Raw genomic sequence first — 21,134 nt, forward strand, 5'->3', positions numbered from 1 at the left:
GCCTTTGGAGCCTCATTTTGGGATTCAACAGTAAGTGTTCAAAAGTAGGTTAGGATAATTCTCAGTAAAATCAATTATGGATTTTGCATATAATGTGACCATTCCAATGGCATTCTTTCTTAGCAGTTATTCCAAACTGTCTATTGTACTATACAATTCATTTTCATATTTCAATAGAAATGCACGTTCTACTTGTCTACTTTGCTGATTTGGTTTAATGGCGGTGTCCAGGTTATTTAGTTGAATAGGATGTTTCCATGATGGTGCTACTGGATAGTATTAACATTTTAATCAGTGGTTTTTGGGTAAAACTTGTTTGCTCTCTACAACATAGGTATGTCTGTATTATCAACGGGAGACATAGAAAAAAAGACAACAACTAGCACAAAGGACTTGAGTTGCTTTGAAACCTAGACTGCAACATGAGCTCCTCTTTGGCTCTCCAACTCTGGTCCACTCTGCCAACTGAGATTTACCGCCTTTGTAACTACACACGTCAGTTCCCCTTTCCTTGTGAATTCAATATGCTCCGGAGAAGACATACCTTTGTCCTCCCAACACTTGTTACTTAGTTTCAAGTAAGAATGCAAATGTGCCACAGATGTATCAGGAAAACGTGCTGTCACCTTTCTTTGGAAAACAATACCCTAGTGTTACAACAGAAAAGAAAGGAATATGATTCCCCAACACAGGAGTTTGGCCAGAAAAAGAAAATGTATTAAATATACGTTTATCCAAGAGCTACAAACAAGATGAATGAATAGGAACTATGAGAAAGAAGACTAATAAGTAAAAATGTCAATAAAAATGTGTTTAAAATCAGGTATGATGGCGCCAAGAGTTGGAAGCAGAAAGATCAAAGATTCGAGGCTAATCTATACTATTCAGTGAGCACAAACAAGAGACTTGTTTCAAAAGCAAGAAGGAAAGTGGTTTTTAGTATCCAGGCTGCTGTTGGTGATGAGGGAACTACAGAGATGGCTCAGGTGAAGGCATCTGCACCAAGAGTGACAACCTGAATTCAACGGTAGAACCCACATGAAGGAAGGGGGATCTTTTCACCTCCACACATGCTGTGGCCCTTGAGTGAACACACACAATAAATGTGACATATAAATGTGACACAATAAATGTGACACAATAAACATCTATTAACGATACTTTTCACAAAGACTCTCCTCTAGAGAGAACTATTAACAAGAGGCAGGGTTAGTAAGTTACTTTAAAACCGAAAAGTTAGGTGATACTAAGAGTATAGTGCTCAAACAAAACTGAGTGTCTTCGAAGACACTAAAGGTTTGTTTCCACACTTGAACTGTTTCCTTTGTGTGGTGCTTCAAACTAGTCCCAGGACTTTACTGATATGAAGCCCTCTAGCCACCACGGTCACATCCATGATCCCATTCTCCAATTCAGTAATATCCTGGGTCTCCTACATGCTTTATTCTTTTTGTTATACAGCTGTGCGTTCTTCCTCCTCTCTCTACAATTTCTAACTGCTTTACATTTCTCTCCATTCCAATGTCATCATCCCTTGCTTTGCGTGTTCTTACGTGCAGGCACGCATGCGGAAGCCACAGAATGGTCCACAGGATGGCCTGTGATATCATTCATTGGGTGTTTGTAGAAGGGCCTGTCACTGGCCTGGAGATGGCCAAACAGGCTGGACTGGCTAGCCAGCAAGCTCCAGGAGGAACTGGCCAGTCTCCACCTCCCCAGTGCCAGGATTACAAACAAGCACTGGTATACCTCTGGCTTTTTACTTGTTTGTTTGTAGACGCTCAAGTGAGGGAAAATATCTACAACAAAACGTTTTACATAAAGATCTCTACTGAAAGACAACTGTCTCCATTTTAAGCTTGGGACTATGAGATCGACAGATTAGCACATCAGCCTCTTAAAACTTATTAGAAATGCAAATTCTAGGCCCCAACCTGAGAAATACTAAACCGGAATCTTTATAGCCAGAGGTCCTGGTGTCGTGTTTTATGTATTAACAATAGCTCCAAAGAACTGCATTCCTGAGAATGCTGAAGTAGCGCCTACCAGCCCAGGACACTGATTTCAGTATTGATTACTTTTCTGCTGCTGTGATAAAACACCACAGCCAAAGGCAACTTACAGCATAGAGTTTATTTGGTCTTACGGTCCAGGGGAATACGTAGATAAGGCATGGCAGGAATCAAGAAACTAAAAGATCACCTCTTTAATCACAAGCATGAAACACAGTGTGTGACCTGGAAATGGGGAGGGGCAATGGACTCTGAAACCCTGCCCCCCAGTGGATGTGACCTCTTCCAGCAACGTGGTGAATCACCTCCCCAAACAGCACTTCCAACTGAGGACCAACTGTTCAAATATCTGAGCCTGTGCAGGACATCCTCACGTAAACCACCACACTTCCCACTCAAAACAGAATGTAAGCTGCATCAGTAACTTTAGGTTTTCAAGTAAGTTTAACAGATATTTATGTTAAACGCTTCATTGTACGATCAAAAATTTGAGCAACTCATTTTTCTTATAACTAGGTACTTGAAATAGGAGCTAACTTCTTTTTTTTTTTTTTTTTTTTTTTTTTGGTTCTTTTTTTTGGAGCTGGGGACCGAACCCAGGGCCTTGCGCTTCCTAGGTAAGCGCTCTACCACTGAGCTAAATCCCCAGCCCCAGGAGCTAACTTCTAATTTAGTTAGCTGCCCTTGCAAATGCCTGACCACCATGTGTGATGTGATGCTTATTGGATTGTTAAGGGAAAATCTTGGACCACATTATTATGAGAGCCGTCCATCACAAGGTGAACGAGGCCCTCTGTAGTAAGTGAGCACAGCCCGTATGGGCTCACAGAGCCGGAAGCAGCAGTCACAGAGCTTGCACAGGTCTGCACCAGGCCCTCTGCACATATACACAGCTTTCAGGTAGTGCTTTGATGGGACTCCTGTATGAGCAAACCTACGGGCCTCTGACTCTCCTGCCTTCTCTTGGGGCTCTTCTCTTTCTGTGGTTTGTCTTGTCCAACTTTGACGTGGTGGTTTGTCTTATTGCATTTTATTTGGTTTTGTTATCGTTTAGAAGCCCATTCTTTTCTAATACGAACTAAAAAGGGGAGTGGATCTGGACAGGAGAGGAGGAAGAGAGGAACTGGTAGAGGAGAAATTGTACTCAGATTATATGGTATGGGGAAAGAATCTGTGGTTAACACAAGGGGGAAATAAAGTAATATAAAAAAATCTAAGTTCATGAGCCAAAAGCATTGGTTCAATTAGTATGTTCATTATAAGAGCCATTTAGAATATGAGAAGGGTAAAAATGAATTCATTCCGTGCTACATAGAGCAATTACATCTAGCATTATGTAACATTAAAAGAAAAAAAATTCAAAGGCTGAAAAGTTGAAATTTTTATTGAGTTGAACTATCCACAAAAGTCAGATTATTTCCGGTTGCCTTCCACTCTTTCATGAGAATTCCCTTTTGATCTGAGTTAATTTTACTTTAACAGCAGCAAGTAAGTGTGCCTCCATCAGGGAGTCCACACGAATCAGCAGTAGCATTTCGGATGGCTAATTATAATTTTACACTTACCTATCAGTTCCCATATCAAATAATCAACTTTTAGCCTCCAACAGAAAGAGTATTTATTTAGCAGCATCAAACACTGTGCATGAAACTTGAAAGTGGGGAGGGGGTGCTACGGAGGTATATATTTGCTTCATAAAAGCACAGTATGGCTACACAAAAATGTTCTAAATCTAGTTTTTAAATTTGTACTCCGCACGTGACCATAGCACTTACTGTACCACAAAATGAACTAACTCATCTGTATTCAAATTGTTTCCTAATATTTTAACGGGTTCACCTACATTCAGGAAGCAGACTGCTTCTTATTCTAGACATGAATAACTGATGGACCATGACATTCTGCACAGTATTCTCTCTCTCTCTGCACATAATAATAAGAAAAAGGAAATAGTCTTTCACTCCACCTAAGTTAGCTTTCTTAAAACTCAAGAGAATCAGACATTACCTTTCAAGTGGCAATAAGATTAAAAACTATTCTACTTCAAAGTAAGAAATTTAACCAAAGATCTTCCATATTAAATGACCCAACATAGATATTAGCCTAGATATTTGCACTTGACTCTCAGATAACTAAAAATGTAAGATATTCAAAGGTATGTCTGGAGGTTCCTTGTCTTATGATATCATGCAGGCCCCCCTTTAATCGTATTGTTTATTTGTGTATATATCATGGCTTCTAGTTCAGTGGGGCTCCTGAGTGTGCGAACACATGGGGCTCTGTTTCTTGTACTTTCTCTCTGGCTCTTTTCCTTTTGTCTGTTTGGTCCAATTCTGATGTTAGTTTTTGTCTTGTTGTATTTAATATTATCCCATAGAAGCCTGTTTGTTTCCTAAGGAGAGAAATGGGTGGATCCAGGTGGGAGGAGAGGAGGCTGGAGAAGTACAGAAAGGGAAAATCTTAATCAGGATATATTATGTGAGAAAAAAATTAACCTATTTTCAAAAGGGGATAAATTTGATATTTATATTTCTTCAGTTAGGGCTGATTTCTGCTACAGCAAAATGACCACAACCACCAAGAATAAGTCTCCTAAGCCTGAGGATGTGGCTGAGTTGATACAGTGCTTGCCTGGCATGCATCCAGGCTCTGGATTCAATCCTGTCACTTTGTGAGGTAAGCAGACAGCACGAGGCAGGAGAAGACAGCAGGATCAGAAGATAAAGGGTCACCCTTGGCTGCAAGGGCAACCCTCAATACATGAATCCGATCTCACAACGAAGGAGGGAAAGAGAGTAAGGAAGAACAATGCCTTTCTTAGCAGTTTTCATCCACATCTTATAATATGCTCCCCAGCAAATATGTGTGCATAACTGTCTATCTTATAGTCCGTTAAAAATATTATCTGTTCCGTGTGTCCATTAGATAAAACCACCCTATGAACATGTGTTCCTGCAACTGTCATTCTGGATCCTTCGCATTTCAAAGCTATCGTTCCTTCCCTTTGACTACTTTAGGGAAAGAGTTAACTTCTTTGCCTGGATCTAACAGAGCAGTCTCATGTCCGACTCAGTTTCCCTGCCTGAGTCTTGACTGCTGGGATTCATTATGTGCGACCATTCCTGATCCCAAAGCTCATTTCTTTCTCTGCTGCGTCTGCAGTGTTCCCATTACTTTCCCGCCTCGACAATTTTACAGCTGGTGATAATATCCGCGTACATTTATAACTCAAAAAAATTAAAATTTTAGTAAATGGGGAACAAGGGAAATGGAGTGGATTTGCTTTTATCGGCCTAGCATGAAACATATGTTTCCGATGAAACACTCCCTTCAGCTTTAGTTAATGAAAAATCTAGAGCTTTGTGTTAATTAAGGCAAGGATGAAATCCCCCCTCAAAGGGGAATAGTTCATTTTAAATACCAACTTTTCTAGCTAGACTCAAGTCCTCTTAAGGGCAAACGTTATGAACCTTAAAAAAATTTTACATTCATCTATGATTTCCATCCATATTTATTAAATCTTAAAATAACTAGACTCACATATTACAAATTCATTATGAAAATCTAGGTTAAATGACATCTTTAAAGGCACGAAAAAATTGTAATAATCAACAATGCTGAGTATAAACTAGTGCTTAGCGCATAGTCAGAGGTGTATTTTAAAGACTCATGAATGATTACAGTTATGAAATGATTACAGTTATTTTTAACTTGGACATTTAAATGCTGAAGAATTTTAAATTTTTGGTATGTGTGAATGCATGTGTGTTCATACTCGAGCATGAATGTGGAAGTCGGAGAACAATCTGTGGGAGTTAAACGTCTCGGGGCTGGGGATTTAGCTCAGTGGTAGAGCGCTTACCTAGGAAGCGCAAGGCCCTGGGTTCGGTCCCCAGCTCCGGAAAAAAAAAAGAACCAAAAAAAAAAAAAAAAACTCCATCCACCATGTCGTCCTGTAGATGAAAGTCCAGGCATTAGCGTTAGCAGCAGGCCTTCCGAGTGACCTCACTGTGGGACGGTAAAACCATGCCAGGAGTTTGGTAAGGTAGAGTGGGGTTGAGACCTAGAGACTCAGTAGGTACACACCTGAGACTTAGGCGACTCCACACTCCCTATCGAATTTCTGGCCTGGAACATGTGCCACTCTCCCCACAGAAGGAAATACGACCTGTGGTACTGTAGGCCCAGAACAGAGTTCTCCAAGCTAATGAGGTTCCTAGAAGCCCTGAGGGTTTAGCCAATAAGCTTCCCTTCCCAGACATTCCTCCCTGCAGAAGGTATTTAGTCTAGGGTCCACCCTGAGAAGATGGTACGGTATGGCATGCATTCATTTTCCACGATGAACAGTCAATAAACAGTGTAGAACCAGGGACTGTCTCTTTTAGCAAGGTCCGCCATGGGGAGCCATGAAGAAGTCATTCAAATATCGAACCACAGTTTAGTTCTCCAATAGAAGTCTTCTCTGTGCTTCCAGCCACAACTGCAACCAAGCTAAGGACAATCCCCACTGCTGAGTTAAGCCATAGCTTCCCATGCCCTACCCCTCCCAAGGCTAGATGTTGTCCTCAGTCTGGCCAGCTCTAACTCTGCTCCTAACTCCTAGTGACTCAGAGATGCCTAGCTGTCCGGGAGTTTGGCGCCTGTGTGGTCCCAGCCTGTGGATCCCTGACACTTGATTCCCTGACTTCTCTGTATGGTTCTCCAAGGGCTACTGGGGGCCTGGAAGCCCAGCTTTGGCTCTCTCACATCTTGGACTGTGCTGTCTCACCCTGGAGCTTGGTGCTTCCCTGAAGCCTGGCACACTCCTGGTAGTGGCGTGGGATAAGCCGCAGTGCAGTCAAACTTCCCAAGCGGCCAGCCTTTTAATGAATTTTCTGGTAAAATTAATCCTTTATTTAATGTAGTTTTGAAGACTTCGGTAGGTACATATTACTATTTGGGGACATAACCTATGCTTCCCAGGCCAATTAATTAATAAACATTTTCTCTACTACATAGTTATCAATCCTAATTACTTTGTACTAATTTAAGTCAGCATTTGTTTTTGAATGAAGGTCATGCAAATTGCTGGAACCTCACTATCACATTCAGTATAAATTTTCTACTTTCTTCCCTTAAGAAAAAGTTCTCCTATTGTTAGTGCTCTCCAACAATAATCTTATTAGCTTAAAATGATAAATAGAGTAGACCTTTACTGTTTTTAATAGTGACTCATTTGTCTAAGAAGGGCTTAGAATTTAAAGGAGTTGATATTTTTTTCAAATCCACTCTATTCAGACTGATCTTTTTTTAATGAAAAGGGAGTTTTGCTTAAAATCGAGGTTGCTGAATTTAATGCAGAAGCATTAATAAAGACATTATTAATGTCTATTAATATTAGAAACTAAAATACAGTGCTAGCCATCTCCCTGCTTATTACTAATTTGGAAGTCCAAGCTGATGATAGTTTTATGGGAAAGAAGTAAGAATATTACTTTGTGGAGTTCTGGCTGAAAACTCCAAAGAAAATATAATTCCAGAGAGTAGAAAAACTCCTGGTACTTTGTTTGAGAGAGAATCGTCTTAGTTAAGGTTTTCTTTTTTCTCTCTCTCTACTGATTAAAACACCAAGGCAGAAGCAATGTGGGGAGAAAAACGGTTCCACATCAGTACAATGTCAAAGGAAGTCAGAAGGGAACCTCAAGGCAGGAACCTCAAGGCAGGAAGTGAGGCAGAGGCCATTGAGGCTACTCACTGGCCTTGCTTCCCATCGCCTGCTCGGTGTACTTTATGGTAGCACCTAGGTCTACCAGCCCAGGGAAGGCACTGTGCACAAAGAGTGGGTCTCTATCACATTGATCAACAGTCAAGAAAATGTACCACAAGCTTATCCACAGGCCAATCTGGTGAGGACTCAACTGAGGTTATGTCTTCCAAAATGATTCCAGTTTGTGTCGACATAAAACTAGGCAGCTCAGATATGACCAGTGAAGACACAGATGTACTCATGTTTCCTACCTGTTGCCATGTGACTCTGTTCCACTTGAGGTCTTTGCCGACAAAGGACATCACCAGATGAAGCACCTTGAATTTAGACCCCTATGCTATAAGCCAAAATAAATATCTTTGGTTTAAAGCAGCCTGTCTCAGACTATCAAAATAACTAAAGCATTGTGTTTAGCCTAAATTTTCATGTTTTGAGCATGACAGTATTGCCTTTCGAGAAGCTATCAAATCACCTAAGAACCAGCTGTTGTGCCTTCTAACTGTAACTGCCCTGCAATCCCAGTTCTTCGGAGGCCAGAAGCAAGAAAGGCACCTCTTACATTTGAGGCCAGCATAAGTTACTACACAGTGGGTTCTAGTCCAGCCTGGGCTACAATGTAACACCCTGTCTCAAATTTTAAGAAAGGAAAAACGAAACCGCAGGGCTTAGTCTTCATGAGTGGTTAATGCATCATCAGGGTGCTGAACGCCCTCTCACTCTGAGCTACTTGTCTCCCATCACCTGAGTACCAAGCCACCATCAAGAATGTATGAGACAAAAAAAAAAAAAAAAAAAAAAAAAAAAGAATATATGAGACAGCTCATTAGACTCCATACCTGCTGGTGCCTTGATTCTGGGGCTCATTAGACTCTGTTTCCACAACAGTGTTAGCACCAGGAGGTGGGTGGTGGAAGGACATCTATTCTATCAAGACGGAATCATGAGCAGGGAAGGGTTAGGGCTTCTTTAATACAGGCTTCCTGCACTCCCCAGTGCCAGAGGCTTGAAGGCCAGGTTTTCATATCTCAGCATCTTATAATCCCAAGGCTGTGAAAACTTAAGATTTATGGCTCCAACGTTTCGAAGCCAGAGGCTCACTGCTGTAGCTAGTCAAGCCGGAGAGAGTTCTAGGCTTTCAAACCACTTCCCTTGCACCAGGCAGTCAGGGTTGCATCCTTTGAGCTTCAGATGTTGGCACCCACAGCTCTTGAGTCTTAGCAGGTCTCCAGACGCTTCCAACAACTACAGCTCAGTCTTGACTCTTACAAGTTTTCTTCATACAATGTACTTTGATCACATATTCCCCCTCCCCTAACTCCTTCTCTAGGTCCTCCCCCTCTTCCCACCTACCTAACTTTATGTTCTTCTCACTTGCTAGAACCAAAACTAATAATAAGATAAAACCAGAACAAATAAGAAGATCAAAGAAATGAAAAAACGAAATAAAACACCCCTCACACACATACACCAAAAAGTAAACTCATTTTATATCGGTCAAGCTCTTTATAAATGAACAAAACTGTATTTTCTTAGAGCAGGACAAACTGACACATTAAAATACTGGTTACAGGAGCTTCTCCCTTGTGAAAAGTGTAAGTCCTAATACCTGTAGGATGTTTGAAATTAAAGACAGCACCAGACTACACCACACACACACACACACACACACTCACACACACAGTCAAACACACACTCAAACACACTCACACACACACTCACTCACACACATACATACTCACACACATACATACACACTCAAACACACACACTCACTCTCACACACACTCACTCACACACATACACACACACTCACTCTCACACACACTCACTCTCACACACATACATACTCACACACATACATACACACTCAAACACACACACACTCACTCTCACACATACATACACACTCAAACACACACACACTCACTCTCACACACATACATACTCACACACATACATACACACTCACACACACACACTCACTCTCACACACATACATACTCACACACATACATACACACTCACACACACACATACATACTCACACACATACATACACACTCACACACACACACACACCTGTAACTTCTCCTTCGTATGTAGCTAACTAGCACCACGACTTTTGCACACACACACACACACACACACACACACACACACACACACACACACCTGTAACTTCTCCTTCATATGTAGCTAACTAGCATCACGACTTTTGCACACTGGGGTCTTGTTAATACAAAGGCCACTCTAACACAAGCTGTGAAATACAACAGCCACTCTGATATAGTGTATACATTTATGTTAAAATGTATGTAATTAATATATAATGTAGGCAATTTTCCTCTAAAGATACTTACCTAAGGTGAAGTTTCGCTTACACTTAAGAGATCAGCAACAAACAATAATAAAGCAGGCAGCATGTCTCGCGATAGCTTGCTGTTCAATACGCTTCTTTTTCTTACAATGAGCTACGACACTGCCTACATAGCAGGATAAAGTGAGGCTTAGCCCTATCTGGCACAACACCCTGGGATCCATTAGGACTCAGTTTCAGTTCACGTTTCCACCCACAAATGTAATGTCATTTCTATTTTTTATTGCATACTCTTCTCTAGATCAATTTAAGTTACAACAGCACGACTCGCATAGTCTTTCCTTCTTCACAGTTTTATGGGTGAAAAAGATTTCTTTTTAACACAGACCTTTGTAACGGCACACATTTTTTTCTTTCCATTTAGTGAGAACCCTTCCCTTTTCATCTAAAAGAGGTTACTTTGTGGGCTCTCTTTAGGTAATCAGATGGCAAACATTACCACTTTCGAGTTGGGGGCCATTACTAAGTAATAAAAGGGTTATTTGAGCACAAGTAATAAGGTAGTACCAGGGTCAACCTTTCAGACAAGCTGATCTTCACAGAGCACTGAAAACTGAGACAGCTACTAAAGGACAAGCAGGCAAGAAGTACACACCACACGGGTGACCCGTGTGCCTGGAGGAATGGAGCAACACCTCGCAATGCTAATATAAGTGGTAGGCACCCTATACGAATTCTATACTTAGAGAACTTTCATATTTGTGTACTATAACCAACAGCCCCTCGATCTGCTGATGAAGAAGATTCTTACACGTGACTGAAGATGTCAGCTGACGTCAATCAAACACATAACTGCAGAATTACTAGAGCTTCAACTACTACAGCAGCAACTCAGTGCCCGAACGATCAATACTAAATAAAATGAAATAAAATGACCCCATATGAACAACAATGCCAAGCAACCAGAGCTTCCAGAGACTAAGCCACTACCTAAAGACTATACATGGACTGACCCTGGACTCTGACCCCATAGGTAGCAATGAATATCCTAGTAAGAGCACCAGTGGAAGGGGAAGCCCTGGGTCCTGCTAAGACTGAACCCCCAGTGAACATGATTGTTGGGGGGAGGGCGGCAAGGGGGGGAGGATGGGGAGGAGAACACCCATAAAGAAGGGGAGGGGGAGGTAGTTAGGGAAATGTTGGCCTGGAAACCGGGAAGGGGAATAACAATCGAAATGTAAATAAGAAATACTCAAGTTAATAAAAAAAAAATCTAAAAATACTAAGAATTTTACTACAGGTCGCTACGGCATTATAGGTCATTCTCACAAGCACCTGCTGAGAACCTTTGATAGAGGTCGGTCTTCCCTCAGTTGCAGGAAGCTTGTCCTGTGTACTGCTTTCTTCGACCGTTTTGTCCTTAGGACTCTAATTACATGCACCTTTCAGATACAGTACAGCTCTACCTTTGATATTAATCACCTCTTTCTGATTCATTCTTTTTATCCTTTATTTTCAACCTTTTCTTTCCCATATTTTTGGCCACCTTTAATTTGCTGTAAATCTCCAAAGTGCTTGTCAAGTTCTTCTACTTCTTCTGGCCAATCCTAACTTTACATCTTCCTGGTGTCTGCACACTTAGGTTTTAAAGTTTCTGACTCAGTTTTTCCCTTTTTACGTTTTCAAAAGCTTACTTAATGAAATCAGAAAAGTTACAGTGGGTCGTTTGTTTTTGGTGAGTGTTTCATAGATTGTTTTATTGGTGAAGAGAATGTTTTCAATAGTTTATATACATCAGCAGAAACCTTGATTCAGTGTGTAATTTAATACAACTTACATACAGTAAGATAAAGACTTGACATGGATAAATACCTGGACTTTCTTTCATTAAGCTCTCATGTCTAACCAAAACCAAAAGCAGTACGTAGTGTGTGTGACAGTTCCTCTGCAATGATAACCTGACTGAACTTACACTGATCAAGGAAGCTCAGAACACTCCCAGTATCCTGCATTTGACAATGGGACTAGAATAAAAAGGAGTGAAATCTATTCTAGACAAGACTAGGAAAAAGTAAAACAATACTTTTTATTCTCTCCAAATAGCAGCAAGGCAATGAGTGAGATACTTAAACACACACACACACACACACACACACACACACACACACACACACACACACAGACACAGACATAGACACAGACACACACACACACAGCAGAGAAGTACTAATCTCATGCTTTAAAATGGAATAAAGTTAACAGGATTTTTTAAAAATATGAATAAAATACTAATTTTTCTCATCCCTGCATCTTTTTTTTTCTTTTTTCTTTTTTTTTGGAACTGGGGACCGAACCCAGGGCCTTGCGCTTGCTAGGCAAGCGCTCTACCACTGAGCTAAATCCCCAACCCTCATCCCTGCATCTTTAAACTAGTAGTGTCTCTTTCAGGGTGACTGGGACTCCAAAATGTTTGGATACTATGGGTTGTTCACTGTTTTAAATTCTCAAATGAGGATGAAATAGTGTAACCACACGAGGACTCCGCAAACGTTTGCTGAAAGTCATGTAGTTATAAGCAGAATCAAATGAAACCAGAACAAACAGTCTGATTTCTTGGCTGGTGGCCTTCCTATATTTACTAAAAATATTTAAAAAGTGAGATCAAAGCATTCATGTGAGTGAATGTTATTAACTTAGATCAGAGATTTATACAGAATACTCGCTTAAGCAAAGCTGTATTCTAGCCAGCACTCAAATCTTCTAATTGTTACATTTAAAGATTGATGTGGGAACTAAACCAATGAGGGGTGGGGCAAACAAAGAAATATCCACCTTAAAATCATACATCAAGGTAAAAAAAGATCTGATTTCAGTAGCATGAGAAAGCAAACAAAGAAGATATCCACCTTAAAATCATACATCAAGGTAAAAAAAGATTCTGGTTTCAGTAGCATGAGAAACAGCCAGTACAGAAGTCAATATAGAGCCAGTCAATAAAGTCTTACCAGCTACTAACCCTGTGAGCTACAATAAAGACAGGCCTGTCAAGATGAGATACGCATGCCCACAGTGGGAATGACCTTTGTGCAAGGGTTATCAGGGTAAGCAGGTGCTCTCTGCTTAGATGTACACCCTGATACACAGAAGAAAACGTACGTCTGGAACTATTAATGGACCGAGATCCCAGCACTGTGGGCCTACTATTTTGCTAAACTGGCATAGTATGAAGCTCTCAGTCCTCACTTTCTCTGTGCAGTGAACAGTGTTGAACGCAGAAACTCACAACTGGCCAAAGCACAGATATCAGGTGACTGAGGGACCCTCAGAGACAAATGGGACATGTGTGTCACTTCCCCTCTACCACGGCTCAAGGGACACTGGGAAGGAGGGGGCAGAAATGTTTAAGGGTCACAGGTTGGGAAGGATATGACAGGACTGAGGAACTCATGACCTCGTGGCACTGTGGTTGCCTGCACAAGACCTGCTCAAGATCTTGCCAGCCAACATTCCAGAATGGAGGAAGAAGGGCTCACAAACTCCAACCCCTAGGTGAGAATTCAAGGTCACTAGGGAAGGGAGTCGGTTTTCGTTATGAGCACACTTCCTGGTAGGTGGGTCACTCCAGGGGACAGCCCCCCACCAGTGCATACATGGATACAACAACGTAGACTCAGTCATTAAACGAAATGCAGATAGGAGGTTGGGGAGGCAGAGGTTAGGGGGAGGAACGGGAGTGAAAATGATCAAAATACATTGTATGGATGTACAAAATTCCTAAAGATTTGGTTAAAAGGGAGCCTGGTGTGGTGGTGTACAGCATTTAGAAAGACAGAGGTAGGCAGACATCTAAGTTCCAGGAGAGCCAGGACTATTAGCGTGACCACCTCTCAACACAGAAAGGACAAAAGAGAGTAAAATGATGGTAAAGGTGTCTGAAAAGATCATAAGGAATCATATTGTTAATTTGCCTAAAATTACATATAGTACATATAAATACATATAATTTAGATGGAATTTTCCCACCTGGCGTGGCAATACTTATCCCCTACCCCTAAGCCATAGACTATTTGACAAGGCCCCCAGGACCAGACATGAGAAGCCCCTTCTGAGCTGTTTGTAAGGAGTGTTTGCAGGGTGTTGTCCTTGTGGAGGATGGAGGTCAGTTCTTACTGCTGAAGGTACCATGTGCTTTAAACACAGAACCCAGAGGATCTGAGTCTTATCTAACCTGGAAGCCACTACCCAGAGGACTAACTTTCATGGTACCAGAAGCTGCACGCGGGCTTCCAAGGGGAGGGAAGCCACCAACAGTCCTACCCAGCTATGATGACTATGAACTATGACAATGGCCAGCACAGCATGATGACCCGAAAGGTTTAAGAGTGACACTCTGTCAGGACCACTTGCTCTGGAACTGAACGTGAGGCCTTCTCAACAACTGGGAAATCACACCTTATACTGGGAACCTGTTAGGAATCGTTCTAATGTTTTGTCTTAATTCCGGCCCCAAATTGGGAATCTGCGTGTCCAAATGCTGAAGGTCGCTGTCTCCAATTGGTTTTTGGTTAACCAATAAAGAGACAACGGCCAACGGCTGGGCGGGATGAAAGAGGCAGGACTTGTAGGTTCCTGGGGAAGAACGCAGGGAAGAAAAGGCTGCCACAGAAGGGATAGGACGGACCATGCTGCGGAGGAGCTGGAGGGAATAAAGGCCGAAATGTAGGGACAAGAAGGAAACTGTCCCCAGAAGGGCTGCCCAGAAGTGTCTTGGGCAGCAAAGACAGGGAGCCATCCAGGAGTCAGGAAAGCAAAGATAAAATATAGATTTTAAAAGATATTAACCCAGGAATACCGGAGGGAAGTGTTTGCTGGGAGTTTTAAAATCCCAGCCATTGAGCTAGTCAAGGCGCCTCAAAATTAAGCAGGCAGATGTGTGTCTTTCATTCCTGAATCCCAAGAGCTCTTGGGCGGGTGTCCACATGTGACCCTTTGGGAACCAAAGTGGTCTAACTAAACCTCTGCTACAGAAACCTATCCAACGCCTCAGGGCTGGTGAAGTCATGACTCTGGAAAAACCTACAACCACCACTTTTCTAAACCAGCATAATTCCTAAATGCCTTCTAAACATGTACTCTTATTCCCACAGGTAGGTGTAAGCTTTCATGCCTCAAAAAAAAAAAAAACGAGACTTCTCTTTGCAAGAGATAGACACCATTATAGAAATCCACAACCAATAAAGATGTAAACAGCAAATGATGGTGGGATGCCCAGCCTCAAGTGACTGATCTACAACACAACTCCTGCAACCTAACACTCAGGGAACACAGTGGAGGAGGGAGCAGAAAGGCTCCAAGAGCCATAAAGCAGGAGTTTGCTATAAGACTGTCTCCTAGAGATGTCAGGGACGCTACACCCATGATGTCTCTACAACACGGCTGTGGAAACAAGACCTGAACAAGACATCACCAACAGACATGCTAACACAGAAAAGGAAAGCCTCACAGAGCCCTTAACCCAGACAGAGAACTAGAGGCAACTAGGGAATGCTAAAAGCAGGAGACATAGTCTCCTCAGTGTGGAGCCCCCATATTATTAACCAACCACAAGGGATCAGCCCTGAAGTCATATATGATCAAGTAACATACAGATATGTTTATCTATATATTTAGGAATGAATGTGAGAGAGCAGGAGGGGATAGGGAAGAGTTGGGAGGAAGGAAAAGAAAAGGAGAAAATGATATAATTATACTTTAATTAAAAAATAATTTGAAAATAATTTTTAAACTCTAACTGCTGATATTAATCACTTACACTATGCAGTTCAAATATTCCAAAGTCACAGTGTAGATAACTTCAGAATTATATTTTCTTCAGTAACGTGTTTTCCAATGACAGATGTAACTTTTAAGTCAAATACTGAACATTTGTAAGAACTGCTTCCTGAATCAAATCTTTCTCAGCAGGGTTAGAAATGAAAACATTTATAGACTTTACCTTTGACTGCTAATGAAAACATTTTTTCCCCATTATCTCTCTGGGAAGCCTTTAGATCCTATTTTGTTGGTTTTTGTTAAATAGTCTGCATTACACAGTCTAAGACCGTTTTCAATTAATAAGTCCAAACAAGGCAACATGCAGGTTTTTAATTTAAACCTACATTCGTACATGGCAATATTTCTTGAACCTTTAACTTTTAACAAGTGCGGGTGACCAGCTCAGCACCCAGGGTAGACTGAGGCAGACAGTGATTGATGGCATTGGTGATTGGAGGGGTGAAAGTTGCAACTGCTGGGCAAAGGTTGCTTACTGTCTGGCAATTTTTCTCTCCTTTAACTCTTGCTATTCTAAGGTCAGAGTAGCTGGGGATTAACAAAAAAAAAAAAAAAAAAAAAAAAAAGGGCTTAGTTACTTGGCTCTTTCTTCTCTGGGTCAAGGGCTCCTTCCCTGGCCAGGGATAGACTCAGAGTTTGTTAATTTTTCATGAACCAGAGAGAAAAGAAGAGAGAAAGGAAAAGAAAAAGAGTCAGGCATGCAAAACGACAAAAACAAAATCAGAATAAAACCACTCAGTCACTCATTCTGGATGAAGCAGAGAAAAGAAGCTCCAACAAACCTTTATTTCTGTTCTCAACATTTTTTTCCCCAAATAGTAATTTTTTTTTTATTCCAAGAAATATTTATTCCAAGAAAAAATTATTTTAGAAGGAATACATTTTATTTATTCTTTGATAGTTTTATACATGAATACAATGTTTTAATTATATTCACCCTCGATCTTTTTAAAATAATTAATTTATGGCCTATATAGGGCAAGGCAAGCATGCTGTAAGCATGTGGGTTCCCTCTGCTGTAACATTTATCTGCACTGCAGTTGCTATTAAGTGCCCTCCTATTAAATGGACTTTAAGATCAATTAGATGGCTGTTGGTTGTCCCCAGAGGGTCACCTTTGAGTGATATCACCTCAAATTGTATTATTTCATTTAAAGAATTATATATATGTATATACATATATATATATATATACAAACATACTTATATGTATTAAAAATTATTTTTAAGTAAACATAAAATAATATTTCCCTATGACTTTTCTCTCTCTTTTTTTTATTTCTATATTTTTCCCTTTTTTAATTGGATATTTTACTTACTTTTTTTCCTTTTTTTCTTTTTTTTAATTGGGTATTTATTTACATTTCAAATGTTACTCCCTTTCCCGGTTTCCTGTCCATAAGCCCCCTAGCCCCTCCCTTTCCCCTTCTATAAGGGTGCTCCCCTCCCCATCCACCCCCACTTACTGCCCCGCCCCCGGCATTCCCTACACTGGGGGTTCAACCTTGGCAGGACCAAGGGCTTCTCCTTCCATTGGTGCCATTCTCTGAAAACTACCTCATAGGACTATCAGGTAGAACTGTTACAACAGGATAATTGATTACATAATTTTCTAAGCATTCTTACATCTGGTAAGTTCATAGTAAATTAAATAGTTAATGTTATAAGGTTTAAGGATTTACTACAGTAATGTTTACATGTCTTTCTATTAAGACTAGTATCTAAGCATTCATTGCTTAGAGCCTCTAGATCCATAAGTTCATTATAAGCTTAAAGCAATAATTTTTGAGGTACAAGTTTAGCATGCTTTTATCCAGGGACAAGTCATCTGCCTTGAGTCTTACTAGTTTTGAAGTTTTGTACTGATAAACTAGTCCATCATTTACTTTTTCTGTCCTTGCACCTACAATACATTGTCCATTCCCAGTTTATGAACTTTAGTTACCAGATAATGACCTCGTTCTTAACCTAGAAGGAATGTTCTCCTTGATAGTAAATTTGTTCTAAGCCTACTTTCTTATCCTAGAATAATTAGCCCATGACACATGATTACAGAGCTCCATTTGCAGCTTTTATTCTGTTAGGGACTTGATATTGTATCAATTTAGTCATTCTATAAAATCATTATCAGGAATTAGGAAATCTTCAATTCATCTACGTGGCATTACTGTACTAGAGTACATCTTCATGTTGATTCCAGAGGAAATCTGCCCAATAGGGTGGGTTGATGCCCAGAATCATTAGGCTGTGTAATAGTGACAGGAAAGGCATATCTGCAGTGAGAAGCAATCCTGGGATGAAGTCCCTGAGGATCCTGCATCTCAGAGCCCACCCATCGCACCCATGCAAACCGTTGGTGGGCCAAACCCACTCGCTTGCTGTAGCCTTTCCCAGATGGCTTCTGACAAACAAGAGCTTTAACCTTTGCATCCCTCAGCCACTTTCCTTCCTCAACTCTGGCCTTTCATGCTTTCCGGAGGAAGGCTCACTTTCCACATGTTACCAAGGAAACCGTCTTTATATCGTTCCGTTTCTAAAGCTAATGGTTTCCTTTAAAAATTCTATCCCCCCCCCCAAAAAAAAAACATACAGAAAAAGAAAAAATGAATTGACAATAGGAAACAAGGGAAGGTTAAAACAGTACAACTCTTTGTCAACAACAACAAAAGACTGATCCTCAGTTTCCTCAGAGAAGTATGCTATTATGTAAAGCTGCCTACATAAGCACTTGTAAAATCAGGTCACTGTGTTCTTTCCAGTTTCTAGACCGGCACCATTCAAAAGAACTGCCTATGGTTATGGCAATCTTTCGCACCTGTGAACTTCCCATGTCCTCAGCTGGCAGGCTACTGGAAAACAAACAGGGAGCTCGTTTGAAGTTTTACTTACTATCACTAAAGCATGAAGAGCCATGCTGCTACTATGGTGGCAGAAGTAGGCATTTCCTTTCTTTTCCTTACCATCTTGAGCACTGTACAAATATTCTCATTGAGTAGGCTCTGTATTAAATAGACAGTTATGACATCAAAAGGAAAGGTAACTGAAACTCAACTTTAAAGGATAATTTTACAGTATCAATCTGAAATGCCCTAGAGCTTCATGTGTGGAAGCTGCCTGGCCACCAGCTGGCAAGGCTCTGGGGAGATGGTGGAAACATCTAGAGTCAGTACTAGCTAAGGGAGGTCAATTATGAAGGATTTTCCTTGAAAAGTCCCCAGAGCCTTCCTTTTTCTACTTCCTAGTTGCTAGTTTGTCACGGCACAACTCTGCACTACCACGACCTGCCAGGATGGACTGACGCAGGGAACCAAAACAAGTCTTTCTTCCTCTAAGTCGTTCCTGTCATTGTGACAAGTGAACACAGGATAGCTTCAAAATGTGCTCTTTTTATAGAAGCATGGCTATTATTGATCAATTTACATTCTGTAGACAGTTTAATAAAAGATAAAGTAAAAAAGAAAGATCGCCTCTAAGTGTTTGAAATGGAAACTGTAACAATGTATTCTTTTCTGAGCTCTTCAAAACGCTACCTAGTTAGTCCATGAGGGGAATAGCATAACCAAATACCAATACAGTACAACGAAGTAGGATTATGGAAACAACTGAAGATCATTTTATACATTTAACTCAAATCCACTCACTATGATAATACAGAAATTAGTGAGTAGAAATCTGTTGTATCAAATGTAGTAATGTATTGTGATAGTCAATGAAGAATTACGTGATTTCTCTTTGGAATTATTTGCTAGACACTGAACATCTGGCTTGGCCCTAGGGTTTGAGAAATGCTTGTATCACTGCTGATGGTTCTTTTCAATTTAATCTCTATATATAAATTTTTAATCTTAGAATAAAATTCTTTTAAAAGCTAAAAGAGAAGTGCTAAGAGAAACAATGTTAAGCATTTTAAGCCCCCTTTAGTTTCTCCTGTGTCCCCCTTACACATAAACTGTTTAGCTTCTTGTTTTTGGCTTTGTTAAAAAAGCACAAATGTAGGTGTTGTAGGGAAAAAGCCATAATGGCTCCTCTCTGGGGCTAGTATAAATGTCATCACCACCAATCAACTTCTCTTTTCTTTGCCCATCAGTTGGGCTCTCAGTACTTTCGGGTGGAGGGTAGGTAGGCGGACAGAACACTGCAAACAATTTCAGCATTCAAGAAAGAGATTCAAAAGAATACAAACTATGTGAATTCAAGTTATGTGCCTGACTATATACCAATTTCTAAACAATGAGGGCTTGGTCCGCTCTTGGTCTGGAATTTGAATAAACAATGAAACTTACTATTTTGAGCCAAGGCTTGAAGCAGACAATCCAAGCATCCTTCCAAACTGCCCTCTGTCTTGTCAGCAGCTGTTATCTTCAGCTTCTTTAATGCGTCACTGAGATTATCTGTTCAGAGAGAGAGAAAATCAGAACCCCAGAGATTCCAACCACGGTAGAAGGTAAACGGTTGCTACTAGCGTGCAAAGTTCCCACCGGGCAGGATTAGCTCTGGATGCAGCATGGATGAGCTAATGCAAAGTTGTAAAGTAAAACTGTCCATTTAAGTCAGATATGAACGAGTAACTCCATATATAAGTCGTCATGAACATTACAAATTATCAGTGTCTCTTTCCCAACATTCTTACTGAAGAAGCTCACTGAAGAAACCAAATGCATGCAAGAAAATTAGTCACAAAAGCAGTTTGACAAATTATGTTTGCTTTCCCATTTTCCTTCTAGTCTCTTATTTTATTTACTTATTGAGAGAGAGAAAGAGAGAGAGAGAGAGAGAGAGAGAGAGAGAGAGAGAGAGAGGTGAGAGTGTGTGTGTGTACACAAGCACACTCATGCCAGATAACTGTGTGGCCTTGAAGAGGTCAGTTTTCTCCTTCTACCCTACAGGTCTCTCAGGGACTAAACTCAGGTTGTCAGGTTCAGAGGCAAGCAAGCACCAGTAACTCACCAGCTCTGTGTACCCTTGTAAAGCCAGGAAACAAAACTGAAGGTTCAGAAAAGTTTCAACGATTTCAAATGATGTTAAATGTGATACAGAACCTATTTTATCACTACCACCTGAAAAATGCTTCATAGAGTATTGCTGTAAAAAGCAAAAGATTCTGAGTTATACTCTGCTCCTGGATTCTAAGCTGACCTACACCGCGGAATCCCAGAATTTGAAATTTTATCGGGACTTACCGAAGAATTTTTGTTTACAGTATTTTCTATTTAAAATACAAAATAAG

The 21,134-nt window shown here is 40.7% G+C and overlaps 1 protein-coding gene across 8 annotated transcripts in view; it reads right to left on the minus strand.

The window, feature by feature from the left end:
• The window catches only part of Rap1gds1 (Rap1 GTPase-GDP dissociation stimulator 1), a 144,975-nt gene that overhangs the window by 92,376 nt on the left and 31,465 nt on the right, over window positions 1-21,134 (minus strand). For all 8 annotated transcript variants that reach the window (XM_087625050.1, XM_087625046.1, XM_087625047.1 and 5 more), the window contains 1 exon segment: window positions 20,191-20,298. In XM_087625050.1, the coding sequence (XP_087481176.1) occupies window positions 20,191-20,298 (108 nt within the window).

This window comes from Rattus norvegicus, chromosome 2 (genome assembly GCF_021556685.1).
Source record: "Rattus norvegicus strain SHRSP/BbbUtx chromosome 2, alternate assembly SHRSP_T2T, whole genome shotgun sequence".
NCBI lineage: Eukaryota > Metazoa > Chordata > Mammalia > Rodentia > Muridae > Rattus > Rattus norvegicus.